The sequence below is a fragment of the Pocillopora damicornis genome, chromosome 5, assembly GCF_964200805.1.
Source record: "Pocillopora damicornis chromosome 5, jaPocDami1.2, whole genome shotgun sequence".
NCBI classification, from domain to species: Eukaryota; Metazoa; Cnidaria; class Anthozoa; order Scleractinia; family Pocilloporidae; genus Pocillopora; species Pocillopora damicornis.
The window spans coordinates 22092925-22120889 of NC_142674.1; the positions used below are offsets into that span (position 1 = coordinate 22092925).

Below are 27965 nucleotides of genomic sequence, written 5' to 3' on the forward strand. Positions count from 1 at the left end.
ACGCAAAACGTGATGCTTTGAAAAAACAAACGATTTTGTTCAATCTACATCAGTTATATGTGGTACGGGTAGTATTCAAAAGCGAGGTTAAGTGGTGAGCTCTGTCAAAAAGTCAATAAAAATGCAAACTTGCCACTGCACAATCTACTCAATTTGTCATAAAAAAAAGGTACTGCTACGAGGAATGTATAAAGGAATATTCTTGCTTTATAACATTTTTTTAAATCTGATTTGTATTATCACTGTATTATTAAATCTGTATCTTGCAGCGTTTCAGTTTTATCACAGGCACCTCAGACATTGACCTCGAAAAAGGTAAACCAAGTAGATGTCACGTATATGTCACGCAAGACATTAGTACAGTTTGTGATCACGCAATCTACTTAAGTACCAGTAGATGTCTCGTGGTTCCAAAATGGCGGCAAGCACAGTAAGTTATGCTTTCCAATTTCTTTTTGTTGAGGTAAATAAATTATCAAAAATTATTTTTTCCTCGACCTTTACTAAATGGATATTTTTTTCGTTCCTGTAAAAAGTTGTAAAGGTAGCCAATTATTTTTTAATTTCGACCCAGTCTCGATCTTTCAATATTCAATGGTATTCAAACGAAGAAAGAACCGTGAACTTTTTTGACGATCAGGGATGAATCGATAAATATTTGGCTATTTATACGTATTTGGTGTAGTGTTCTTACAAGCATAACACAGCTCTCACTTACTTCAAACACCGGTGGGTGCAAATTTGTGATTTAATTTCATTACATGTCTTGTAGTAAAGCAACTAGAAATGGAGAACGACAAGACTACTTGTTAGTTTGACCAACAAAAAAACCACATGACAAAGAAAGAAAGACCAGTTCCATTTCATGTCTCCCTTCTGGTAAGGATATACTCAGGAATTGTATATTAACCCATAAACTTCAGTGAAGTGATTAACATGTAATTTCTCTACAAAATTTCCATATATTATACAGCAAACAGGTAATGAGAATATTAAAACTTATCAGGTAGAAGCTGTTATCTTGAATGAACACCAAATTTCCGTAACTGGGGGTTAAAGAAGAAGGTGAAGAAGGTGGTGTTGTGAAATTAGGATTTACTCTACTGTTGGTCACTTCTTTAAGATTTACCCCTACCCCCAAAAGTAGGTGACCAGTCACTTATTGTCACAGATCGATTCATTTTCACACCTCCTCTCTCTCTCTCTCTCTCTCTCTCTCTCTCTCTCTCTCTCTCTCTCTCTCTCTCTCTCTCTCTCTCTCTCTCTCTCTCTCTCTCTCTCTCTCTCTCTCCCAAAATGCTCATTGAGGTTGTAATACATAAAGAACCTCTGAGTAAAACATAACTGGAACCAACATGCTAAGAAACCACAAATAAGTGACCTATGCCAATAGCCATAAATTATACAGCTAGGGTGTTAGTTCTCTAGGTTGGTGCACAAACAGTGAGGCCATGGGTGTTGAGCAGTAAGATGAAGACAGAAAAAAGAGGGTCTGGACAACATCTATACATATCAGGCAACAAAGGACTTTGTTGAATTGGGTGTTAATCTGTGGTTAAGGGTAAATTTTAAGAAAGAAGTGAATTGAAACTCACCCAAGGCTTAGGGAATTGTTAGTGTGATGCAAAGTTCAGGGTTGTAAAAATGCATTTGAATAAACAATTGTACAGATCAGTTTGGAGTTTTTTCCATTTCTAAGATTTTGTAGAGTATCCACTCCTTTCTGAAGTGTTAATTGGACTGAAGCCTAACAATGTTTATTCTTATGATTTTGTAGGCAGGAGGAGTGGCTGGAACTGCTGTTGATGTGATTTTGTTTCCCCTCGACACTCTGAAGACAAGGCTGCAGTCAGTAGAAGGTTTTGTCAAAGCTGGTGGCTTCAGAGGAATATATTCAGGGATTGCTTCTGCCGCAAGTGGTTCAGCTCCTGCAGGTGATGCATCTATGATTCTTTTTCCTGAACTCTGTCCTTTTGACCCTTCAACTCCCACAAGTGACTAAGACAGAATTATTCCTTTCAATATGGAAATAATATAAAGCAGGAGTGATGAGAATAAAGAAAAATATCAATTAGGGGATTATTAGTTGATCCAATACCAATTTCCTTAACCCTTTTACTCCCACAAGTGACCAAGACAGAATTTCTCCTTACAATATCAATACAATATCAAGCAGGCAGGTGATGAGAATAGAGAAGAATATCAATTATGGGATTATTAGTTGATTCAATACTAAATTCTCACAAGAATTGTGTGACAGACATTAAGGAGAATAACTAACAAGATATTGGGAGTGAAAGGGTTAGGAAAATGAAATTCTTTACTAAATTTGGATTTGATGTTCATCTCTTTCAGCTGCTACATTTTTTTGTACATATGAACTGACCAAAAATGTACTCAAGCCAAGGACATCATCAACAATGTTCCCATTTGTACACATGTGTGCGGCAACTCTTGGTGAAGTCGTAAGTTATCATCAGCCCTTTAACCTTTTAACTCCCAAGATCTCATTAGTAATTCTCCTTACTGTCTACTGTACAGTTCTTGTAATGTTAGTTTGGAGAATTTGGTTTTGGATCAACTTATAATCCCCTGATTGACATTTTTCTTTTTCTTATTACTTGTTTGCTTGATATAGCATTGATATTGTAAGGAGAAATTCTGTCTTGGTCACTCATGGGAGTTTAAGGGTTAAATCTCCCTTAACCCTAGAAAAGGTGAACAAAGATCCAACCTGTGAAAGTGTTACAGCTGATTTCTAAACTTCAATTCAATATAGTATCTTCTTTTTTTACATTTAAATTCATACCTAAGTAAAAAATTATTCTATTTATGTGACAGGTATCACTTTTTGTGAGAAATCCATTTGAAGTTGTAAAGCAGCGAGCTCAAGCTTACACCCATATGAACAGTGTGCAAGCTCTGAAGTACACCCTTGTACAAGAGGTACCCTGTACATGCTAGTTAAAAATTTACATTTAGAAAGTATTTGCTACATTGTACACTTGGATACCTAAAATAATGTTCATGTAACTGTCTTTTTTGGGTCTATAATTGAATATCCATTTGTTAAAAATATATTTAAAAATGGTATTGACAAGGATGAAAATGAAAATAATGGTAATAATGATGTCCTCAGAAACCATGCTGATGACATTAATAACCACAAAAAAAAAATGACTGTGGACAGTTATAAAAAGAGAGAAAATTTATATCCTTTAAGTGATGCTCATTTTGGTAAACTGCATTCTAGGGTGTCCGTGGTTTTTACAGAGGTTACTGGAACACACTTATGAGAGAGGTACTGTATTATACAATCCACTGTCCTTAAATTATTCAGAAGGACTTGGATATGTGGAAACTAGATTTTTCTTTCTCAATTCTGCTCTATAGGGAAACATGTAACATTTGTACCACTTGTTCACTGTGTTCACTACTTCATTTTTTTGATGCATCCCAACGCATGAAGAAAAATTGTTTGTGCACACTTTCCATGGAATAATCTCTGTTTTTCTCGAAACTCCCACTTTATTTTTTTTCATTTTCTTCAGATACCATTTTCACTGATACAGTATCCGTTATGGGAATTGTTTAAGGTGAGGATCTCAACAACTGGACATGAATGTAAGCAACAAACTAAATAATAGCATGTACCTTTGCCAAAACATCATAAGGACCGATTTAGAAAATTTTTTTAATGGATGGGGGAAGGGATTGCAAACTTTGATCTCAAGAACACAAAAGCTTTTTACAGCAAATTACTTCTTGACCACCCCTCCTAACCTCCCCCCCCCACCCTGCTATACTTGCAGTTACACAAATATTTCACTATCAACAAAATCAGCAGATGAGTGTAGAACTGATATGTGATCCTGTCATGGATGGTGAGAAGCCTCTGTTTGCCACAGAGTAACCCTCCCCTTTGAAAAATCATGGTCACAACTCTGCTTATTGTTGCCAGGTGGCAAGGAAGGGGGGAGGGTTCAGCTAAAAACAGGGCTGAAACTATGGGAAAATATTCCACAGACAGTGAGGAGAATTGATTTTCAGATCATAGAAGTAAAAGGAATAGCAGTCAACTTTATCTATAGTAAATCCTCCAGCCTTAATTTTCAACTACTTGTGGAAGTGATGATAAAAAAGGCTATAGGGATATTTGCATGACAAGCACCTATCAGGTTTCTTTTTGGTTTATTTATTTTTTATGATTCCTTAATCTTGTCAGAGTATCTGGTCATGGGAACAAGGCTATCAAGTTTGGGCGTGGCAATCAAGTATTTGTGGTGCAGTCTCGGGTAAGAAAAAACAATTTTTGTTTACGTGGCTGCTCGAGCTTGTTCTGATTACTGAGGGTTAAATAGCATGTTCCAGGCATTCAGTTAGAAAAATGGAGCAAAAAGTAAACGGCGCGATAAAAGCGGCAGAACGCAACCCGACTCAAATCTCCTTCGTTTCCACTCCTCCGCTACTATCGCACCGTTTCGCAACGCTATTCGCTGCCATAAATCTCTTTAAGGTGGATAGCGCATTACGTTTTGTTCACAATTATCGGTTGAATAGCGATTTATCCTTGGGACAGCGTTACCCGCCCTTTGAAGAAATGGGCCTTAGAAGCTAGAGTGTGGAACTCTCCTTGAAAACTAAATACGATCACTTATGTTTTCGTGAATTTTTTTCCGGTTTCACACAGTTAGATTTAGTTCTTGTAGGTGTTTGCTTTTTTTGTGGCTTTACGACACTCAGTTTGCGTTTTACAATCACCGTATCTTAGTCTCTCAATTACCAAATATTTTCTCTTATTGTATTCTTCAGGTGGATTTGGAGCTGCCGTTACGACGCCTTTAGATGTTGCAAAAACAAGAGTTATGCTTGCACCGGTATAAGAAATTATATTTTAAAATCTCTCGTGTATGTCTTGTCAAAAGTAATGCATCGTTGCGACTCAATTTCAAAGGGTTTGCTTCACTATGTTCTATGATTGGTCAAGGAATTCGCGCCACCCACCTAACCAATGAGATTTAAAACTAAAGCCAATCGCGTCTTGGTCACACACGTTTTCCCGCGCTTTAGACAGTTTGCTTATTTGTGAGTTCTCATTGGCTCCTTGAGATATTTTTCAGCCAATCAGATTCAAAACTAAAGCCAACTAAGTTTTGTTCACTCAAGTTTTCCCGCTCTTGAGGTAGTTTGCTTGTTTTCTCCTTCGTTCTCATTGGCTACTTGAGATATTTCTCTTAAATCTGATTGGTCGTTGTGGTTACTTAAGTTTACGGATTTAAACAAAAAGATACAAGAATCGGAAACGGAGCAAAGTTGACAAAAGTGTCATCGCAGGCCTTCAGCAAACTCTGGGAACTTTTTTCCTTATGTACAGTACTTTGCTGAATTAGAATGTACAAGAGTGGTGGCCCTTTGCTAGGAATATTCCTCTGAGACAAATATCTACCTTTTTTCTGTTAGTCAGTCTTGCCAAATGTGAAGAGCAAAAACATTAGTCAAAGACTGCAACATATTTTTATTCTTCTTTAACAGAAAGATTCTCTGTACACTCAAGCAAGTGTGACCCAAGTGATTATATTAATCAAATCTCAGGAAGGATTTGCAGGGTAAGGTTACTTTGTACGTAGTTCCTTTAGGTCACATACATGATCTCGTCCGAAGTCTGTTGTTAAATTTAAGCTCGCCAAGGCGTAGGTAATCTCAAAATTACTGGATTTTATTATATGAAAACAATACTGCTTTTATTTTCTGTAGAAATGAAGTGCTGTGGTATCTTTTTATTCTAAATGAAATCCGAAATGAGCGGCGGTCGCAGAGGTTATCCCTGGGGTTGCCCGCTATAGTATAGCATCACATCCCTGCATTAAGGTGCCAGTATGCTCTTGACACTAAAAAAAACTTTTTTTTTTCGTCTTCACAGCTTATTTGCTGGGGTTACAATGCGAACTACGTGGATTTCTCTTGGAGGAGCAGTGTTCTTTGGTTTTTACGAGAAAGCTAAACAAGTTCTTATGAATAAGCTTGAAAGCTGACTAATATTTTGTACCTTTGTCGCACTGAAAATCTACAAAAAATAAATGTAATGAGGCAGCTTTTTAAAAATGTTATTTAACAATATAAGCAAGAGCGGTCTAAGTGTAAGAAGCTTGTGACTATGAACTCACATTTGAAGCCCTAGCGATGCAGGGAATTGGAGAAATGACATGTTTCCAATTTGTTTTCATTTTCTGTTTTGTAGCTTAGACAAGTGTTTCCTCTATGTTAAGTAATTTTTCATCGCCGCCTTGAAATCTCGTTATTTATTCATCTGATGAACAATGTCGAGTTTACTGCCATTTGTTTCTTTTCTCTCAGAATGATTCACAAGGCAATTCAAAACTTTTAAAAAGCGTCTCAGTTGATAACCATGCACGCCATTTAATTCGCAAAACAGATTCTCTCACTTCGGTAACGATGAGCGCTATTCGTTTTCGTTTCGTAAAAGCAAAATCAAATGTCATCACAACGGCTTATCAAATCAAAAAAGGAATACACCACAAAAAGCTAATGAAAACTCAACGTTAAAACAAGCAACCACTTAAAGCGCGGGAAAACGTAAGCGACTAAGTCGCGGTTGGTTTTAGATTGCATCTGATTGGTTGAGCGAAGGACACCAGTTTTAAGGAAGTATTGCTAAACCAATGGAATCCCCCATTACTTGCGAAACAACTGAAAATTGCTCTTTCAAAACGAGTATTGAAAGTTTCGCAAATTTTATAAGCGGCAGTTAAAGTTGAGATGCAACGAAATGAGTATTTTGATACTTTTTGTGGAAAACAAGAGAAATAAAAGCCCATGTAACGTTAATCAGAATTACAATAAACTCATATTATTAAAAAGCCATAAATGCATCGTTGTCCTTTTATTTAGGATGCATGTACAAAAAACAACTTTTTTTCGATAAGTCATGACTGAAACTGTTTCACACTCGACAGTAATTAAATCGCATACCTTCAGACGAATGCATATATTAAGCGCAACTATATATACTTCATGTACGTGTAAAAACTTGTAAACTTTAAACCTGCTCACTCGAGGAAGTTTTGGAAGTTATTGTTATGGTGGTTTTAAATCTTAGCTTGCTCCGATTTGTTTCCGATCAATTGCTCGGAAATATCGACCGAGCACACGTGACAAACTTACCATCAACGTAAAGTAAAATTCAACGGAGAAATGATCTCTGAATCAAAGACAAACTTATCACAACGCCTCAAAGGAAAAACATAAAATAATTCCTTTTAGCTGAAAAAGGATCACAAGGAGTCGATAGGAACTGGAATTAAAAACTTGTAACCGTCCTCTAAAGTGAGAAAACACACGTGACCAAAGCGCCATTGGTTTAATTTTTGTTTGTGATTGGTTGATAGAGTGGCGTGAGTTTTCTAAGCCAATCACAGTACGAAGTGGAACAAAACCAGTACAATCTACGATTGCTTCGAAATTCAGTTGAAAATTCCACTGAGGTAGAGACTTCCTGTAGACAAACGATTTCTCTATGGATCGCAACGACCATTTTGCAAATAAATAAGAGTATTACAGCTCTTCAGGCGTTCTTTAAGTTCTGCTCTTCGGCCGGTCACCTCTGTCATTTGAGAGAATCGAGTTCTGTGAATGAGCGCGTGGATTCGATTCTCTCATAGAAGCCCTAGCAAGAGAATCATTTAAGCTCTGTCCCTGCATATCTTGATCATCTTCCAGAGTCACGCTCTGTTGTGACCGCCTGCCGTGCCGTTTCAGCTTGCTTGAATCATTTCTTTGTGAACTCTGTTGACTCTGAGCGCGGCGCTCTTCATTACCTGGTTTGCAAGTGCTTCGGTGCGTACTCTGTGCACTATCCGGTCTCGCGTTCTCGGAATTCTCGTCGTCAAGTATCGCGAACATAGCGGTTTCATCTTCCTCTTGGATCATTTCCTCTCCTGGTCTGGCGGAAGAAAGAGCCGACATGACACTTTCCGACACTGTTGTACTTCTTGAAGTTGTTCGTGAGCTAACATCAATAAGCCTGGCCAGGATCTCTTCCGACAAACCAGCCTGAAATACGTAAATTAAAACCCTGATTATATCTCAAGTACATGTCAAAAGGAACTCACCATTACAGTAATTTTGCTTCGCGTCTCTGTGATTAATCAGAAAAACTCGTGCCATTCTCTAAGCCAATCAGTTGCAAAACTTAAAACAATTGTGACTTTGTCTACCGCGTTTTCCCGCGCTTTAGCTTTGTGATTGGTCTAAAAAACACAGATGCAAAACTTCAACCAATCAAAACTTAACAGCGTATGTTTTCCCGCGCTTGAAAACGGTTACATATTTAACTTTGAGTTTTCATTGGCTTCTTGAGACATTTTCCTTTTCTTCTGTTTGGCCAATTTGATTACTGACGTTGATTCTGGATTAACGAAAGTCACTCAAGATGCTCTCTAGGGAGTGGATTGCGCCAGGATTAACCGTCCAAATCAAATTTTTCGGTAACTGTTACTGACCTCAGATTCATTACCAGTCTCTCGGTACAAAGTCTGAAGCTCAGCTTCGATAGCAAGCAGTCTCGATTTCATGTCCCTCATTTCTTTTTCTTCTCTAAGAATCCTCTCTCCCAGTCCTAAATAATAACAATTTATAAATAACTGAAGTATAGAAATAATTTCAATTAATACGACAAAATTAAAACACAGTTTTGTAAAAGGAATAGAATATAAGAATAATTTTTCATCGAGTGTTGAAAGCAAAGCGGAATTCCATTGGTTTCGCTTTCTTCGCTCAATGATTGGTCCGAAGAACTCACGCTATCCTCTTAACCAATCAGACGCTGCAATAAAACCAATCATGATGCGGTCACATGCATCTTCTCGCGCTTAAGACGTTTACTTAGTTGCACTACGAGCTGTCAAGTGGCAACACGGTCTGGTTGTTTTCACCTTTTCTTCTGATTTGTCGAGGTGAATACCCTAGTTTTGATTTCGCGACATTCGGTGAAAATGATCCCTGTGGGTCGACACTTTTCAAAATCATACGAAATATATCATAAACAAGGGAAACATACTCACCAATGGTGTCTGTACTTATCTCACTTGAACTGTCCTGGGAGTCAGTAAAAAATAATATTAGTACTCAAAAAGCAGAAAATATCACTTATATTTTTAGGAAAAATCTTCCTCCTTAAAATCTTCGTGTGGAAAATTTTGGTATCAAAAAACTACAAAACAGAAGAAGTCGTACAAAGTATCCGTAAGTGCAGTAGGATTGAGCAGCATTTAAGAAACAGTAATTAAAAACAAGAAGGGACAGACGACTAAGGATGATAGAATATTCGGTTTTGTGAACAGAGTTGATGATGTAAATTGGCCACCGTAAGACGTTTTTAAAGTTGACGTTTCAAGCGTTAGACCTTCGTCAGAGCGAAGCGGTAATCAAGGGCTAACGCTCGAAACGTCAGCTTAAAAACCTTTACGGTGGCCAATTTACGTTATCAACTCAGTTGATAATACCCTGTCGTACTCTTCCACCGACGTAGCACCACAGTTTCTTTAGAAACCTACTCCCTTTATTAAGGGAGGAAGATACCGACAAGGATTGAGAATTTTGGAAGTTTAAAACTTTTAGTTAGATTTTTCAGGATGAACAGTCCGTAACCCAAAAAACAAACAAACAAACAAACAAACACATAAAACTTCTCACTGTCTGTGGTATATGATCCAACTGTTTGTGAGGCTCCCAATTCTCTTGGTTTGCTAATAAGTCGATTTCTTCTTGAGGTACAAGTTCCTGAAGTTTACTGGAGAATCAGGAGAAAAGGTGTAGTTAACTAGAATAAGTAACAGCTTTTCGACAAGTAAAAAGCGAAGTTAATTTAGGATAGATGTTATTCATTTGTACCGAGCGTGACGCAAAGAAAAACTTTGAGTATCCCACGTACATTCAAACCTCTAAGCTGTTCCAGGCCTTCAGTAAGTACAACGAGGTGCGATTGTAAACGGCGGCGATTACAGCGGAGGGTTTAAAAAAACGGAGGAGTTTTAAGTCGCTTTTTCACTCCACCGTTACTATCACGCGCTTTCCTATTTTGCTTCGTTTCACTAAATGAATGCCTGGAACATGCTGTCGAACCGCAAACTTCAAGGTTTCGCAGTCTGCTGTTCTGCCACTGTGCTAAAGAGAACTCCGAGACCGAATAACGCACCGTTGTCAGAACTACTTCTCGAGCTTTCAGCCTTTAACTCCTAGAAGTGATCAATGTCAAACTTCTCCCTATTATATTCTTACACTATCCAGAAAATAGCTAATGAGGATATTTAAACTTATCAGGTAGAAGTTGTTATCTTGATCTAGCACCACATTCTCATAACTAATTTACAAGGAAATGTGTAGCAGCTAGAGGGGAGAATTACCCAATCAAATCGTGGGAGTTGAAGGGTTAAAAGCACCAACAAAGATTTTCAGGGAGTGAATGTATAAGCTACGTAGTTGACCGTTTTTTGGCCGTTCGATGGCTTTCCTTGTGACTCGCGGCTAAAAGACTAAAAGCAGTCCCTCCTTTACGGCGAAGTCCGTCGCGCGAGAAAAAATAAAACCAGTGAAAATAAAATTGATGATAATGTGCCACGTGGAACTCTGGGAGTTAGTCGCAAGAAAAGTTCGGCGCGGTGCGTTAACATGGATTTTTCTGAGCTGATGTTTTTTTTTTTGTTTAACTTACGCGACGGGCTTTGCCGGAAAGGAAGGACTGCTCGTAATCTCTGACTTCCCTGTTCATCACTTCAAAATGCCCATAAAAATCGCTAGCTGTGCAGGGCAAAGGATCTGTGGAAATTCTAACCTGTCTATTTCGGCGAGTGAAGCTTTTGACTCACAGTCCAGGGTAAAACCTTCACCTGCTGCTAGTGATAGTCCTTCTGAGTACGCATTCTGTTGGACGAAATACAGAAAGTCATGAAAGAAAACATTTTAAAGTACATTTTAACTAAGTGTTGTTGAACAATACTAGAGTAATTACAACGACCAATAAGAACATAGGTGCAAAAGGAGCCAATGAAAACTCAAGATAAATCCACGTGACCGGCCTTAAGAGCTAAAGCGCGGGAAAATGACCAAGTCATGGCTGTTTGCAGTGTGTCATTTAATTCGTTGAGAGCATAGCGCAAGACTTGTAGACCAAAGCGAGTGAAACAAATTTTTTAAAGCGCGTTTGACTATAAAGCGTCGAAAAGGCAAAACAAAGTGTAATCACAACGCAAAATCAGAACAAAGGTAAATAATACAAAAAGCCATTGAGCATTTAAACTAAAAAAAGGAAGCTCCCTGAAGCGCGGGAAAAGTGGTTGCCCAAGTCGCAGTTGGTCTAAATCTTGTATCTGATTGGTTAAGAAGACGGCGTGAGTCGAGAGTTTCCTATCCCAATCACAGAGCGCAGTGAAGTAACACTGGGAAAAGGCTAAATTACTTGTGACATTATACAGAAAATTGCTTGAGGCAAACCTCCACCATTAGAAGATCTGTTTCATCCGAGAGTAGTTCATCTAAACGTTTTTTCTCCGCTTCTGTCATGGGGATCAGATTCCCAGCATCAGCAGCCAACTGAAACAAAGTTACGTAATATATACTTAGCTGAGCTGATGTAGTGTTAAATTCTTACACCTCATATTACAGGAAATACAAAACAATCTGTCGGGAGAATAACTATTTTAGAAACAAAAATAAAACGAAATATGTAAATCACATTATACCTCGATGTTTCGCTTGACAAAGTTCTGTTCTTTTCTTTTAGTTTTGGAAGATTGTTTACTCCCTCTCCTCTTGGGCGTTCTTTTGGAGCCTTTGTTTTCTACATGGTCAATATCTTGTTCTGTCCATGAATCACAGCTGGAGGTAACACCTGAAAAGGGAAACGCACACGCTTACTCTTTGGCAACGACTTCACTAGAGCGCATTCCGATTGTGTGTCGCAAAAGGAAAACCAAAAAAATCACAAGAACCAATCAGAGCGAAGGAAGATATCACAAACAGCCAATGAGAATTTTCATTAAAATCAAGCCAACTGCCTGAAGCGCGGGAAAACGCAAGTGACCAAGTCGCGATTGGTGTTACTTTTGAATCTGATTAGTTGGGAAAATGGCGTAAGTTTTCTGAACCAATTATAGAGCGAAGTATTTCGCTTATTGCAAAGACTAAGGCAAAGGTTCTTAGAAGTGTGGTCTGGTCTTTGTCCGGGTCTTCGTAGCTTTCCGTCAGCATATCGCTGCCAAATTACTCTCCGACCTAAACAAAGAAGCACTTAAGAAAAAGACAAAAAATTGTTGGCCTACCTCTGTCAGAGGGAGAAGAGCTGTGCTTTCGTTCATCAGCGAGAGGTTGTGTGGCAAACAACGGTGTAAGAGGTGGCTCCTCTTCATCTGCTTTCAATAAATACAGAGTTAGTGATAACTAAAACCAGGTTCTTAGGTAATAAACATCCTTTAAACTTTTCAGGATCGGAAACCTCAACGAGAAAGATTCTCATGTCACAATAGCAGTTTCTAAACATTGATAAGACATCTATTCGATAGCTCAAGCCACGAGTTTCTCCACCCGCGAGAAGAGAAAGGACGAGTCGGGGATAAGTTTACCGGGTGTCTGGTACTAATTATATGTACTAGACCTCTCGCAGACCACTCGCCAGATATCGTTGCTCAAACGAGTCAGTCCGGCCCAAAACAAATTCATGCCTGCGAACACTACCTCTGTTGTTTTAATAAACGATTATTCATAACTGTTACCTGGGACGTAGTCATCAGCGGGCGGACCGAGGGCCAGTGCATGGCTGACACCCAAGTCAATTTTACCATGACCTTCTTGTTCTCGTTGTTGGTCCAGTTGATTTAACTCCTCTCTCCACTTCTTTTCCAGTTGTCTTCTATGAATCTTGACCTCTTTTTCTTTCTGTGAATGTTTCAGAAAACTTAGCAAGGTTGACAACACTTCTTTTTGAAGTAAAAGGAAAGATTAGCGGCGTGACTGTCAAATTCATTGACCCTAGTGAACGTTTGAAGTTGTCCTTCAGCAGAATTTTGTTAAAAATGATTAAAAAGACGATTCAATGGAGGCCATGAGCTACTGTATTTTTTTCCAAAGCGTTCGCCGATCTACGGCATCGTCAGGGAATGATAATAACCCAACCAGGGTTTTAGCTCTGAGCAGGTCTTTGCAAAACTCTTGAAAGGCTTCTTTCCAGCAGGAGTAGGAGTGGGTACCAGTAAACATGGAAAAAAGCTGTAAGAGACTTGTAACAGACATACCAAGCGTTGACGGTTTTTGGTCGCGATGGATTCTGGGAAAATTTTCCCAACTAAACTTGCAGTGTAAATCACCAATTTGGTGAGCTGTGTTCGGTGGTCATGATTACCAAGTTGTAACATTCTTATAATTTAGTTTTTATGGTCTGAAGTCAAAGTGACGAGGACATTTTCAAAACTGTCACAGATGTTTCTTTTAGATGCAATTTCTTTTGAAAAATTTTGTACAACAAAAATCTTTTTCTGGTAATCATTTTAAATTTTAGATCTAATGGCGACTTTGAAAACAAAATTGAGCTTGGAACACTAAGACTGTGATATTTTCTTTCCAAATTGTCATGTTCCTTTTTCTGAAACAAAGCAAAAAGTAGGAAAGAGCATTAAGAAGACAAATAAAAATTAAGTACAGGAATATGGCAAAAATCAAAGACTCACCTTCAGTTTATCAGCAAGAATTGCATCCAGTTTCCTTATCCTCTCAAGTCCTTTTCTAACTTTTGGATCCAGATTTGCTTCAAAATCCTCCTCATCTTGGGACACGCCCTGTTTGACTACATGACCACTCCTCTCTGATGCACTCTCCTCTGTTTTTATGAATATATAAATAAAGAAATGATTGAAAGTAAATGATGAAGTTATGTATTGTGCAAATAGACTGCAATGTCCTTCCATCCAACTCTATCTCAGTTCCTCTGGTTCCACTGCCATGGGAGCAGGGGCAGGCTGGACACAGCAGAAGATTCTGGATACCACAATTACCCACTTTCCATTTAAGCAGGGCAGATCTTACAGTAAATTCTTCCTCACATTTTAATTTGCTAGCAAGCAGGCAGGTAGAGAGAATTTAGCAACCTATAAACTTGTGGATACAAATAACCAAAAAGAAATGTATGTGGATCATTTTGGAGAATAAACTTTTGGATCTCTTAGCCCTTTAACCCTCTAACTCCCATGAGTGACCAAGACAGAATTTCTCCATACAGTATCAATACAATATCAACCAGATAAGTGATGAGAACAAAGAAAAATATCAATTTGGGGATAATTAGTTGATCCAATACTAAATTCTCTAAACTAACATTATAAGAATTGAATGGTTGACTGTAAGGAGAATTTCAAATTTGATCTGGGAGTTAAAGGGTTAACCCCGTGAGTGACGAAGACAGAATTTCTCCTTAAAATATCAATACAATATCAACCAGATAAATGATGAGAACAGAGAAAAATATCAATTTGGAGATAATAAGTTGATCCAATACTAAATTCTCTGAACTAAAATTGTAAGAATTGTATGGTTGACAATAAGGACAATGACAAATTTGATCTGGAAGTTAAAGAGTCGATTGACAGATTTACCTGATTGATCATCTTCCTGATCATCTACCACTTCCTCTTCTACACTGCTGTTTGCTGTAGTAGTTCTTTCTGGGACGTCTTCTAAAATAACATCATTTTCAACAGGAGATATGATCTGCAAGAGTATTAAGAATGTCAATTCTTCTTTGCAAACAAGTTTTAATGTTTTTTGATGCTCTTGATGGTAAGTTAAAACATAAAAAAAAATACTCAGAATCAGAAACCCATTCACAGGTGTTCTCTTGAACATGGTGCTCAGAGCAAGAATTCTTGGGCTTTTTTTTCAATGGCCTAAACTAGATTATATTCAGATGTAGAAAATATCCTCCTGTTTCACCAACAAGTGTAGCAGCATTCTCCCCCTACTACAATTAACAATTGGTTCCTACGTCAGCGTGCGTTCATCAAGATATGAAGCATGCGGGAAGTTTGGAGAGCACGAAAGATGCGCAAGAGTTGCCCAAGGCATAGCCAAGAGCAACTCTAGCTTCTTTAGTGCTCTCCAAACTTCCCAAGTGCTTCATATCTCGATGAACACACAGCTGACATATGAACCAATTGTTTTATAACATTCGCAACCCGATGGAAAATTTTTTTCTCGAGGGATTTGTTTGCTGATGTCATGAGCGTGCACAATAGGAATATGAAGCATGCTTGCGCAGTTGAATTTGATTAGACAAATTTACTAGCTATGTTATAATTCTTTATGAAAACCATGTTAAAAGGATTACAAATGAAACTTACTGAGTCTTCCTCAGAGTCAAGATGATCAACATCTTCATCTAAGGTGTTTGTGACAGCTGAAAGTAACACATTGAAAACTCTTTACTATTTGATACTGTGAAAGATAATATTATTATGTGAGACACAAGCATACTTGGAAAAAAAATTCAGAGTAATGCCGACACTCTGGTAATTGATTAAAATGAATTTTTAAGGTCTGCATATAAGAAATAAATGAAAGTTCTACCTCAAAATGACATGAAGATTCTTCCAAGCTTACCTTCAGGAGGGAGCTCTTCTAGAAAGCCTCTCATTTGACCATGTTTCTATTACAATGCAGAAAAACAATGAATGGTTAAAATATGGGAATTCCAGTCAACTGGTAAATTCAACAGGAAAAACTATCTGTCATAACACACCAGTCACAAGGGTGGGACAAGGAAAACAACTAAGGTCCACCATAAGGAATCAAACCCTGGACCTTGGCATTTCACTCTACAATGCAACAAGGGAAGCAGGGATGGCACAGTGGTGAAAGCACTTGCATCCCACCACTGTCAGGCCCAGGTTCGATTCTTGGATCTGGCATCACATTTGGGTTGAGTTTGTTGTTGGTTCTCCTCCTTTCCCCAAACTTACATCCAGAAGACAAGGAAGAAGCTGAGCATTCTTTGCCACCTCACTTAGTTTGTTAACCGTTTAACCCCTTGAAGTTACCAGCTTCTATTTTCTCCTTACAATATCACCCCTGAATCAAATATTAAGGTCACAAGAATCAAGGAAATGATCACTAACTAAATGTTACAAAATAACAAATGTATTTATAGTATTTCTAATTTAGAGTTTGTTAGAATGGAAAGGCCTCATTGGAAACTTACTTGAGGTAAGTTTTGATCTCTAGATCTTGTAGTATCACAACTTGCAGGTCTGCTTATAGACTCCAAACTTGAAAATAAAAAGAAAACAATAAAACAATGAGATGCATGCATGGTTTCTTAACACCAGTTAAAACATACTTGTCAGAGTTATACTATAATTTTTTTAAACACATCACGCATCAGAAGAAGCAACTTAACCGTAATAAAGTCTCGACTTTAAGAATAATGACAACTAACCTTCCTTCCGAGACGATTTCCATGACAACTTCGTTGCAAGTTATCCAGAACGCAAATTCCAAACTGGAATGGCACTCTTCTTTAACGAACGCAAGCAGCCGTTTCTCATCTTTCTATCCACAAACAATGGTAAAATTCTTACAAAAGTGAGATAAAATATTCTTTAGACGACAGAAGTTCCCTGATCTCTTCCAGAAATATCGCAAAGATGCAGCAATAATTTCAGGTCCATCGTAAACAAACTCGCGGCTGCTAAGTCGCCATTTTGAATTAAAGGCGAGGTTCCAAAGCTATAGTCAGTTTCCGCAGAGAGGACAACATGTCGCTCTACGATGGAGTCGACATCGACGGTGTGCCAATGCAATCAACTGCCACGGAAGGAACCGACATTACCAAGCTTTGTAAGTTATCTTATGGTTTATTTTACTTCAAGGTGTAGTCTTTTGCAGCTAACCGGCAATTAATATAAATTTGTAGCATTCGTAAACACAACTTTGTTGAGCGAAAGTGATTCAGATTTGAATAAATCGTGAGTCATGATCATACAGTTCGATTTGATAAATGGAAACTTTAGAACAAAGGCATATCATGTGGACTACGTCCTGGCTGATAAGGAAAGCACAGACACGTTTTTGTTGCTCCAGACTGGGAATTGATGCGACATAAACACGCGGAGGTCAGGGAAGGTAACAGAGATCAATACTTGGGTTCCCCCCCCCCCCCCCCATCTCAGGTTGAACGAGCGTTATAATTACATTTAACTGAATGGTGCTATCTTGATTTTAACTTGATATAACAGAAAATTCTCAAAACTAATTTAAAAGGATATTTATGGCAGCGAGAAGAGAAAATAACTGATAAGTTCTTGAGATATAAAGAGATAAAATTTCTTGCAGCTGGCTGGTCCTCCAGTTACAAACTTCTACAGACTCAGCTACAAAGAAAGAAAGTTGCTCAAACAAGACCATTATCAACATCTGTAAGTTGTTCAAATGCTAACAGTCAAACCCTTTAAAACTTCCTCTCTCCTTATGGCACAGTCTTTGATTCCTGTTATGTTCTTTAATCAAACCTATCAACTTTTGGTTTTAGCAACACAACTGGGGTGACCAGAAACAATTTTCCTATGCTTCTGTCTCAAAGAATGAAATCCTGAAGCTGTGAACAAATCTATCAAGGATTTGCCGAGGCTGTCCCTAAAAACTGTTTGACTGAATTTCCCAATAACATTGACATAAGAAATCAGCAATCTTTTGGTTAATAAGTGTGTGAGAATTGTTTGAGTATGAAGAGGGGAAGTTTGTTTTTGAGCACTCTGAAGATAGCTGGTTAGAGTGTTTGAAAACTGTTTTTAGCCATTTCAAGTTTGATGAAGTTTGTTGTTCAGTCCTTCCACTTCCATTGTGAAATTCTACACTTTGATTAAAAGTCTCCTTATCACAATAAAGTTTCTTCTTCTGATTTTTGATTTGTAAATATGCTTTGTATTACAGCGAACAAAGGCTGTAAATCAAGTGGTCCTGGGCATCAAGAGAACAGCTGATGATTTGGAGGTTATTGTAATGTTTTGTTTTTTTTCTCTTCTTACATGCATCTTGCTAACTGATTTTGAGGTTTATGATGCAAGTTATGGTCCATGTTTTTTTCTGCTAGGATTTTATGGCCCATTGTTTTAATTTTTTCTCTTGTTCTTTGTAGGATTCTACAGCATCAGATATTGATGGTAGAGAAATGCTGGTAAGCTTTATACCTCTCATACCTCTTTCTAATCATTTGCAAGTGCTGTACTGTAGGTTATGGACTGAGTTTTTGCCCCTTTAATTTATGGTGGAAGGGGATGGGTCATAAATAGGCAAGGAAAAAGATGACCTGTAACGTATCTTACAGTACAAGAGGATAAGGTTTATATGATGTTTGTCATGTGGCTGCTGTGTGTACAACAGATTCCAGGAAACAATCTTTTGGTCATAGTAAAGAGCTTCAAATTGACTTATGATCATCGAAGAGAGACAAGGTGGAGAATCCTTGTAAAGTCATTAAAACATTCTTAAATCCAATTAAAAAGATATTAACCTTCATTAGCCAGTCAGAGCTATGTCAAATTGCCAATGAATAATGATGTTTATTAAGTTTAATAGGTCCTGCAATGTAGTACTGCCAACTTCTATCATTCTGATAATAATTCTTCTTTTCTTAACCCTTGAACTCCCTGAAGTGATTAACATGTCACCTCTCCCTACAATATCCATACAATATCCAGTAAACAGGGAATGAGAATACTCAAACTTATCAGGTTGAAATTGTTATCTTGATCTAACACCAAATTCTCCTAACTCAGTACCAAGAACTTGTGTAGCAGCTAGAAGGGAGAATCAACAATCAGATCTTGGGATTTAAAGGGTTAAAACATCTTTATCTGACCATATACTTGCAAATTTTGATCTTGACTTTGATAGAAATATTTAAAATCATAAATAATGTCATCACCTTTTCATTTATTTTGCAAGGATGCTGACCTCCAAAAGGTCCCAGAACCCTTCACAGAGACAGAAGCCTCACTTGCTGTTGTCATCGATGAATATGATCCTTTGAGACCAAATGAATATGAGTTGGTCAAACAAAAGTTTAGGGAAGAGAAAGAAAATGAGAGAGGGGACAGAGGTGAAAGGTCAGAGAGGACAGACAATCGAGAAAGATCACGCGGCGACCGTGATTATGATAGAGGAGAGAGGTAAGTCAGCACTTCAACCAGCAATGTTTCTCTGTAGAATGAGGTTAAAATGATTCCAGGTTAAAATGATGTCAAACTAGGTTGAATTGCATTTCCTTGTGTTCAAAGACTGTGGGTATTTAAATAGAAAAAAGAAGTTAACCAAAAAACCTGGATTCAAATAACTTTCAAATTGAAAGAAAATCTAGCTTCAGTTTCAACCATGACAACCACCAGTAGGTTAATAAATGTATATACAGTGCTACTGCTTGGCTTGCTTTTCTCAAACTTTCCTGCAGATAAAAAAAGCTTGTACTGCAGCACAAGAGCATACTTTCGGGCTACTAACCAACATACACTTTTTCTTGAAAGACACAGAGATCGTGAGCGCGACAGAGACCATGATCGTGAGAGAGACCGTGACAGGGACCGGGATAGAGACCGCGACAGAGATCGTGACAGAGATAGGGACAGAGACCGGGATCGAGACTACCACAGAGACAGAGGAAGAGACAGAGGAAGACGCAGGGGTGATGATGACGATAGTTATGGCAGCCAACCTCCACGTCGAGGATTTCCTGGGGGAGCAGCCATTGCACCACCCCCATCTCTTATGCAGGATTCAGCACCTGGTAATCAAACCTAGAATATCAAGGGAATAAGTAAAAGTAGTATGAAATAATTATGGTATTTAGGGAAAAACCAGAGTTGTACCCTAACCCTAACCTAACCCTATACCTTGACAATTCCATTTCTGAGGCTTAAAAAAAAGCTTAAAAGGCCTAAATTGGAAATAGAAAGTTATAAATAATTTGATTGTTGTTTTGTAAAGTGTAAGGAAATCTTTCCCTTCTAGTATCAAAACTTTTACATATGAGAATTTATGAGGAACGACCTTCTGAAGGGAAATCATTTTGGTTGAGATTCTGTTGTCTCAAATATTTGTGTATTTTACATTTCTTACCAAATTGGGCCTTTTAGAAAATATATTTTTTTGTTCTCTTAGTGGAACAAGCTGCCCAACAGTGGCCAGTGTCCAGTGGAGCAGACTTTAATTTTGCATCTGAAAATAAACCAAAAGCTGGTGGCTTTTCTGCCAGGTGAGATTACAGTAACTAGTGATGATGGATTTATGCTCTAAAATCATGGACAGCTCAATAGCATTTTTTTCCATTAATAATATCACTTAAAACTGTTTTCAAAATTCTCAATTGCAATTAGTTAAATACAGCTGATTAAGGTAACATTGTTCAATCTCCCTTACAGTCCTGTTGCATCTCAGATTATGGCAAAATATGGTTGGAAAGATGGCCAAGGTAACTTTATGTTTTTTTGTTTTTTGGTGTTGTTTGCTTTTGTTGTTTGCAAATTGTTTGCACCTTGGTATAAACTTTGTTGTCACTCAAAGAAGGCAATTCTTAGATGAAATGAAAATAATAATATTTGGAAAAAGAAGTGATGGGTTTTAAACCCTTGGCACCTAAGATTTGTGAATGCTTAATAGTGATTGTCTTAATAATTTTAATAGACAGTCAAACCACAAGAAAGAAAAATTTTTCAGCCACAGATACTTCCTTAGATAAAACAGCTAGTTATTAAGCTAGTCTAGGTGGAAAGAATTTACTAGTAAATCTTGGGAATTAATAGATTAATTCTGTAGGGAAGAATTAGAGGAATTTCTGTTTTAATTTATCCAAGTTTGAGAGTGATTTTGTAATAGAAATCTGATGAAGCCACTTTTTATTTATTTTCAGGTTTAGGAAAACAAGAGCAAGGTATTAACACATGTTTGCAAGTGGAGAAAACCAGCAAGCGAGGCGGAAAAATAATCAACCAAGACAAAGGTTTGTGTTTTATTTATTATCATTTCTGTTAAAGAACTAAAGAGGTTCTGGCATAAAAACCAAACCCAACATAATCACAGTAGCCAATTACAACAAAGGCACGCAACTCAATGAACCAATGAGAACTCAAGGTAAATTCACGTGACGGTCTAAAGCGCGGGAAAACGCGTGTGACCAAGTCGTAGCTATTTATAACCTCACATTTAATTGGTTGAGAGCTTGGAGCGAGATATTTGGACCAATCACAAACCATTTAAAGCAAAACTAGTGCAATCCCCGATAACTTCTTTTGTGCAAAGTGTACGACTCAGCCTCAGCAGCTGCGAACGGTAGACCAAAATACTTTCTTGCCATTATACTTTCTGGTATCCCAGATAATTTCCCGCCATTTGTGCCGCTTCTACCAAAGTTCTCAGTTGTTTTGCCGCAAGTTGCTCTAAGTGCACCGATATATCTATTAATTCTCCCAAATTTTGAAAATAGGAAACTTTAAGGAGGCTTGAAATGTTCAATGAAAGAGTAAATATCCTTTTGATCAACAGAATCAAAAGCTGCAATGCAAGAAGCAGAACCAGTTACCAGCGTTATGAGGAACCCAAGCAAAGTTGTTGTTTTGAGGGTAAGTAGCAGTGTTTTTTGGCCTTTTTATGGAAGTCTCTAAGTAATTATTTCAGTTTTTATTTAAGTGTCGAAAAATCAAAACTAAAGTTTTCCCAGCGACCCTATCAGAACAAAGGATTACATCATCAATAGCAAATGAAAACTCAAAGCGATGACAAGTAGATTTCTTGAAGCGCGGGAAAACGCGGGTGACCAAGTCGTGATTGTTCGTAGTTTTACATCTCATTAGTTGATACGAAGGCGCTGGAACAATCCCAAAGCAAAGCGAAGTAAAAACAAAGCAATCCTGGATTGTTTTCGACATTTAATTGTAAATTGCTTTGTTCTGTGGTTTCCTTCACTTCGAATCTAATTACGCGTGTTGCAACATTTAATTTGGGTTAAAAACGTTCGTCTGCTTTTCAGAATATGGTTGGTCCGGGGGAGGTGGACGAAGAGTTACAACCTGAAGTCGTGGAGGAGTGTAACAAGTATGGTGAAGTTGCCAAAGTTGTAATATATGAGGTGGGTGTCTGATGTTAATGGTTAAATTTCCTGTCAGTTTTACATGGTATTCTTACAGGCATATAATTATAGAAAGATACTGAAAATTTGAGTCCTTACTCATCAAGATGGTCCGAGCTCAAGATCTTCCGATTTTACTTTCAAGTACCCGTTCTTGTACTTCTTCGAAATAGGAAAATGATGAGATTTAACATATAATCTTTCAATTACGAAGTATTATTCATTTTTTTCTTAGTTTCGTCGGTGCTTCGCGAGATTCAGCAGAGAAATGCGACATTAAACAACGCTTTGTGGAACATTCCGTCGATGTTTTGCACTTTTTCTGGGGCCCGTTAACAAAACTGTCGCGTTTTGCAGAATTTATGATTCGCGCAAATGACACTCTGGGGAGCAATATGACAATTTCTAAAATTTAAAGATAGTACGCGCTCTCTCATTGGTCTACAGATGTGTACAGATGAGAGTATGCAAACACGGTTCTGACCTCACGCTTTCTGTTCTTTGTGAGATATATTTTTTAGAAAACCGATAGGAGACCTTTCTTTTCAAAATTCAGAGTTTGTGCGCATGATTCATTTATGATTCACCGTTTAACATTTTCGCTTTGTTATTGGAGGCAGGTGTGAACTTGTAATGGTAAAAAATCAATTTGTTTTCCACACTTGGACTATGAAAGAGCACTTGAAGTCTAACTGGTGCTCGTAGTTTACTCTTCCTGAATTTTCTATAAACAAAGTACCAGAGAAATGCTGTAATCATTTATTCGCCCGCAACTTGCTAGATTTATTATTTAATATTCAAATATGACGCATTTTAAAGTTAAGGTTTGGTGTATTCATGTGGAAGTTTTTTTTCGTCGTGATTCTGGGGCTAAGTCGGCTATAAGAGAAAAGAGAAAAGCAAGAAAAAGCATTGGTTCACTCTGTATAAATGTATCGATGGAGAAGCTGGCATCGCCCCAATGACATAAAGTTAGGGAAACGAACATTCTTCCTCGATTGAAAACGCCGCTTACGCAGGGTCTGAGAGGCACGCGCATTTGAATGGTTCCGACTGAAACTTTGAAAAGGTTTCAAATGAAATTGTTGTTTTTAACTTCACTGGACACGATTTATTCAGTCTATTCTCCAGTTTTTAGGGAGACATAAGCGAGGACAGGACATAAATCATGATCTAACCTGACGGAAATGTTTTGTTTATTCACGTGCAATCGTTAAATACATATTAGAATACTGGTTCCAAGAAGAAAGCGGAAAAAATCTCAATCAATCACTTAAAGTATGTTATACTAAACGATAAAAACTAATGGATGTTAGTTCTTCTTCGTGGTAGAGGATGAAAATTCTACATAGCTCCTATTTACATGGTAATTAAGTTTTCGACTTTGCGAAAGCATATATATCTTGTCAGTGTTCAATTATTTCCCAGTCTGCTATGATATTGAATTGAAGACGATTGTTATCTTTGAAGTCTGTCATTAAAGTGAGAGACGATGAACCTACGATCTGCCTATTAGTACTTAGAGTGCTCTACCACTGAGATATAGGAGACTCGAGGCAGCATTGGCGGTTTAACTAGTTTCTACTAAACTTTTGTTTAAATATAAACGGTATTTATGAGATTCTGGTGTTTTAAAAACACGGAAGTCTTTTCGCATGAATACAGGCAACCTTCAACTACAAACAACAGCAAAACGCCTTGGCTGTATTCTTTACTGCCATTCTCACTTCTCTGATCCTCCAGCAGTAAAGAAAGGGATTCAGAGATGAATTTGAATAAACTAAAGTTACCGTGAACAACCAAAGACCATAAATTGTTTTTCCACTAAGTACTGTAAGTCTCAATAATGACACAGTTAAGAAAGGGGCATAGCATACTACTAAAGTCAACTGCAACCAGAATATGCTGTAAACTACTTTCTTATATTGTACGATATTCAGTCGAACTCTTTCTTGAATTCTTCGCTTTGGTGATACTTTTGCTTTCCCTGCTCTTAAACTTCTTTCATCTGTCGCTCTTCCTGTGCCTTCTACTTCTGCGCCTGGTTCTTCTTCTGTGTCACTACCTGCCCCTGTCGTTTCTCCTACTCCTTCCTCTGTGGCTCTTCCTGCCTCTTTCTCTCCTCCACCCACCTCTTCATCTTCGTTTGACTGTCCACCCCCAGAGCTGTCTTCTACTGTAGCCTGATTCCCCTGTAGTCTCAGGTGGATCTTTACGTAGCAAAGCACGGAAGTAACTAAAGATACCAATACGATCACTAAAAAGACAATCTGTGAAATCGTTTGACTCCAGACGCGAACCAATCCACATGAAACAGCAGTTACCCAGCATAAGACTATAACAACTTGAGCGCGCTTCAGAGTCACAACCTGTCTGTACTTTAGCCTCAACAACAGGACAAGAAGTCTGTCCACACTGATGGTTGTCGATATCAACACAGACACTCCACACAACACAGAACTGGAGATATGAATAACTTCACCCACGTACTGCAGAATATCCAAGTTGGTGTCGGCAATATCAATGTTAAGTATGATATGAGCTACGAACAGAGGCTGCGAAAAGAGACCCACACAAAGGTCGGTAGTTGCCAGACACGCAAACAGGAGCTTTGTCACAGGATGCAGAAAAGAAACTTTATAAAGTGTCAACAGGAGCAGAACATTACCCAGAGATGCGGTGAAGGAGAGGATAATGTTGAAAGCTAGGAGAGATGTGAGGACGCCAATTGGTAATTGTAATGATGTGCCTGTAATGTTGGCCATTGGTGTTTACATTCAGACGTCTGGCTCTATCTTTCCTTCTTTTTTTTCAGCAAATGAACCTTTTACGGACGATAATTATTTGGTATAGGCGTCCTGTCGCAGTGTTGCCCAATCAGCAGTTGCTATTGAATAAAAATGCTCCACCCCGATGTTTCAGTTGACAAATATTGCAGCGTCAGTCAGACCTGTTTTTAACTCTTCTGCTTTTTAACTATATTTTTCGCGTTTTATTAATATTCAATGAGCAGTGTAGCCTTGGGGTGCTTAGTAAATTTGTAAAAGCTATCATCGTTCAGGTGTGTTGTCGACATAAACATATTAGTATAGGTAAATAAATAGACACGAGTAAATTTTTTTAAAGACTAACAAAATTGCACGAGCCCCTAGGGCGAGTGTAAGTTGTGGTCGTTGAAAAAATTAGCAAGTGTTAATAATATACAAGATGGCTTATAATTAAGAATAAGCAAAGCGCGCTTATCAAGTGCAAAAATAATTTATTCAAACCGTGCGTTCGGTCAAAACAACCGCGTACGATCAAAACAATAGTATGCAATGATATCTTCACATCTTTAAGGTGCAAAAAAGTTCAAAGTCTGGCTTAACAGTTCAAGGAACTGTTCAGTCTGTGTCCGAATCACTTTCGATGAAATGGAATCGTCGTTTCCGAGGTTTAACCATGTTTGTTTTTAATTTCAGCGTTGGATCGCTCGAGCAAAGTGTTAGGCAGGGTCGGCTCGTAATTTTTCCTTGGCAATTCCCTTCTCTAAACACCACGTTTTCCAAACCGACAACCGAAAAGCAGTGCTTTTTACAGTATTTTCGTTATGTGAGCTGTTTTTCAGCTGCGGTGGCGAAAGAAAACCTACTTAATCACGCCGGCCATTGTTTCGCTCACAAATTTTCAAATGTTCAAATTTTGTTGCGACATCTAAGGTTGGCATTTGATTGGCTATCTGCGAGTTTCTTTGATGATTGACCAATCAGAATATCTACTTTCTTTGCACTGAATTAACCCATTGAATTAACTCTCTTCTGCACTAAATTACCTGAAAACTGCATTTATCTTAACCAATCAGAACTGAGTAATTTTTCCATGTATATTATTAAGTCGGAAAGCCGATAGTTAAGCAGAAAAAACAAACAAACAAACAAAAAAACAAAACAAAAAATACGAAAATTGTCATAGTTTCACTACCTGTCGGAAGTATGTTTATCGTTTATTTTTTATGGAACCAGTCATTTTTCATCGCCTTGGGGGTGGGGTGGAGGATTTTTGGGAGAATATATGGCTCGAGGGGGAACGGAGGGGGGATCATTTGTCACCAAAAGAGTATTAAGGGGGACTATAGAATATTGACTGCCGATGAGGAGGGAGGGGGGGTCACGAGAATATTAGAGAGCCTTATTGGGGAATCAGGTAAATTTTATCATGACGTAGCTCAAATCCTCCAAACCCCCCCCCCCCCCCCTCCTCCTCCTGCTCCTAGGCGATAAAAAAAAAAAACGGTTTAGGTGTCCTCTCTCCATTTTTAACTTGCATTTTTTTTCTGTCAGTTTCCCCAAGGAGTTCAGCCTGACGAGGAATCAGTTCGCATTTTTGTGGAATTTCAGCGGGTTGAGTCTGCGATAAAAGGTATTTTAACACAGTTTTTTCTCGAGCATCAAAATAAACCTAGTATTTCATCGGTTTGCTTCATCACTGATTTGTTTCGAAAACTGCGCCATCTTCTCAACCAATCAGACGCAAAGCTGAAACCAATCGCGACTTGGTTATCCGTGTTTTTCCGCGCTAGAGATCATTTGTGTGTATCTACTTTGAGTTTTCGTGGGTTCCCATGCGACAGTTTCTTTTGTTTTCAACGGTTGTTCATGGTTCGTGGTGACGTCAAGCTTTGTTGTGATTGGCTGTGGAGTTTTCCTTTTGTTTTGCGACACTCCACCGAAAGCGTCTTAAAGCTAAAAAACGCCTGGGCCCTGATGTATAAAGGGCAGATAACACTATCCAACGGATAAACCGCTATCCAGTGGATAAGGGATTGCAAAACGTTTAGCGCTATCCACCGCATAGAGATTTATCCAGTAGATAGTGTTATCCGACCTGCGAACAACCGGGGCCTGATCTTTAGATGACTCATACAACCAACAATTTACCTCTTGACTTGATTGATTAATTTTCCTCTCCAACTTTCTTTACAGCTCTCGTGGATCTCAATGGAAGATTTTTTGGGGGTCGAACTGTCAGAGGTGCATTCTTCAACTTGGACAAGTTCAGAAGACTCGATCTAATGGCCGATCTCTAATTCGGACAAAAGGCCGTATGATAATTTATGGAACTTGTTTATTAGTCGACATGATTTCGAACTAGAAATGAAGTGCCATAAGAGAATCAGATACGATTTCGTGGAGGAGTTCAAGTTTCATGTCTATCGCATTGGCCAAAGTAGAAAACTTAACATGTCTATATTTGGAATTGCGGAGGAGTCTTGTTACCGACCCTCGTTTTATCCCTCGGTTCATAGTACAAAGCATGCGCACGAAAATCGATATATGCAACAATTTCCTTTCCTTGGCCAACAGTTTTTGTTGAGAATTTTTGTGCAGTTTATCGATGGAAGCGGGTGGATCTTTCACCGCCTGATGCTGCTTTCCGAACGGACCCAAAAGAATTGGAGAACGAAGTCAAGAACTTTGATTTAACTCTGGCTTTTAACCCTTTACACCCTAACCTCAGTATGCAAACTCTCCATACTATGCTCTATACATTTCCTACGGTGCTGACAAGGAGATTTTGTTTAACAATCAAGCGCTTCCTTAGTTAATGATCATTTCCTTTATTCTCGTTACCTAAATAGGTGATATGGTGAGGAGAAATTAGGTATTAATCACTCCTGGAAAGAATAACAGATGACAGACCTACACCCATGTAATTAAAAGCGCGTTTTCCTTGTTTGTTGTGTCAATGCAACGCTGCTCTAAAAATTACTTAGAATGTATTTGCATTTATAAATGCAACTTGCCAAGAAGAA

The 27965-nt window shown here is 38.2% G+C and overlaps 4 protein-coding genes across 6 annotated transcripts; 2 read left to right on the top strand and 2 right to left on the bottom strand.

Annotated features, from left to right (window-relative positions):
• The first annotated feature begins 269 nt into the window (after window positions 1–269).
• Window positions 270–6886, top strand: LOC113673777 (mitochondrial S-adenosylmethionine carrier protein). 2 transcript variants are annotated; one of them, XM_089206728.1, is made up of 11 exons: window positions 270–430; window positions 773–879; window positions 1778–1934; window positions 2356–2465; window positions 2842–2946; window positions 3254–3301; window positions 3552–3596; window positions 4226–4295; window positions 4813–4877; window positions 5533–5606; window positions 5921–6886. In XM_089206728.1, the coding sequence occupies exons 2-11, from the start codon at window positions 835–837 to the stop codon at window positions 6030–6032; spliced, it is 831 nt and encodes a 276-aa protein (XP_089062854.1). In that variant the 5' UTR covers window positions 270–430; window positions 773–834; the 3' UTR covers window positions 6033–6886. The 2 variants fall into 2 exon arrangements, with proteins under 2 accessions (XP_089062854.1, XP_027046021.2); XM_027190220.2 differs by having other exon boundaries at window positions 397–463.
• LOC113673775 (uncharacterized) lies at window positions 6887–16781 on the bottom strand. 2 transcript variants are annotated; one of them, XM_027190219.2, is made up of 15 exons: window positions 16496–16781; window positions 16259–16325; window positions 15661–15706; window positions 15402–15457; window positions 14658–14772; window positions 13737–13885; window positions 12786–12948; window positions 12336–12422; window positions 11757–11905; window positions 11509–11607; window positions 10850–10938; window positions 9712–9808; window positions 9081–9114; window positions 8520–8635; window positions 6887–8070 (listed from the first exon to the last, which is right to left on the bottom strand). In XM_027190219.2, exons 1-15 carry the CDS (start codon window positions 16516–16518, stop codon window positions 7594–7596), a joined length of 1767 nt encoding a protein of 588 aa, XP_027046020.2. In that variant the 5' UTR covers window positions 16519–16781; the 3' UTR covers window positions 6887–7593. The 2 variants fall into 2 exon arrangements, with proteins under 2 accessions (XP_027046020.2, XP_027046019.2); XM_027190218.2 differs by having other exon boundaries at window positions 12336–12425; window positions 16496–16773.
• On the top strand, window positions 16772–27965 carry LOC113673774 (uncharacterized). Its single transcript, XM_089206725.1, has 13 exons — window positions 16772–16896; window positions 17392–17474; window positions 17989–18048; window positions 18194–18232; window positions 19003–19226; window positions 19578–19837; window positions 20212–20305; window positions 20472–20521; window positions 20960–21049; window positions 21592–21668; window positions 22076–22174; window positions 26494–26572; window positions 27136–27965. Exons 1-13 carry the CDS (start codon window positions 16815–16817, stop codon window positions 27237–27239), a joined length of 1341 nt encoding a protein of 446 aa, XP_089062851.1. The 5' UTR covers window positions 16772–16814; the 3' UTR covers window positions 27240–27965.
• On the bottom strand, window positions 23354–25095 carry LOC149045976 (uncharacterized). Its single transcript, XM_089206726.1, has one exon. The coding sequence runs from the start codon at window positions 24937–24939 to the stop codon at window positions 23851–23853; it is 1089 nt and encodes a 362-aa protein (XP_089062852.1). The 5' UTR covers window positions 24940–25095; the 3' UTR covers window positions 23354–23850.

Coding starts and splice junctions, on each gene's coding strand:
- LOC113673777 (XM_089206728.1), top strand. CDS start 835: ATGACAAAGAAAGAAAGACCAGTTCCATTTCATGTCTCCCTTCTG. Junction 4,296..4,812: donor TATTTGTGGTGCAGTCTCGG/GTAAGAAAAAAC, acceptor TGTATTCTTCAG/GTGGATTTGGAGCTGCCGTT. Junction 5,607..5,920: donor TCTCAGGAAGGATTTGCAGG/GTAAGGTTACTT, acceptor TCGTCTTCACAG/CTTATTTGCTGGGGTTACAA.
- LOC113673775 (XM_027190218.2), bottom strand. CDS start 16,518: ATGGAAATCGTCTCGGAAGGAAG. Junction 13,886..14,657: donor TCAGGAAGATGATCAATCAG/GTAAATCTGTCA, acceptor TCATAAAAACAG/AGGAGAGTGCATCAGAGAGG. Junction 12,949..13,736: donor TTCTTGCTGATAAACTGAAG/GTGAGTCTTTGA, acceptor AAACATTCACAG/AAAGAAAAAGAGGTCAAGAT.
- LOC113673774 (XM_089206725.1), top strand. CDS start 16,815: ATGTCGCTCTACGATGGAGTCGACATCGACGGTGTGCCAATGCAATCA. Junction 17,475..17,988: donor CAAGACCATTATCAACATCT/GTAAGTTGTTCA, acceptor TTTGTATTACAG/CGAACAAAGGCTGTAAATCA. Junction 26,573..27,135: donor GGTTGAGTCTGCGATAAAAG/GTATTTTAACAC, acceptor CTTTCTTTACAG/CTCTCGTGGATCTCAATGGA.
- LOC149045976 (XM_089206726.1), bottom strand. CDS start 24,939: ATGGCCAACATTACAGGCACATCATTACAATTACCAATTGGCGTCCTC.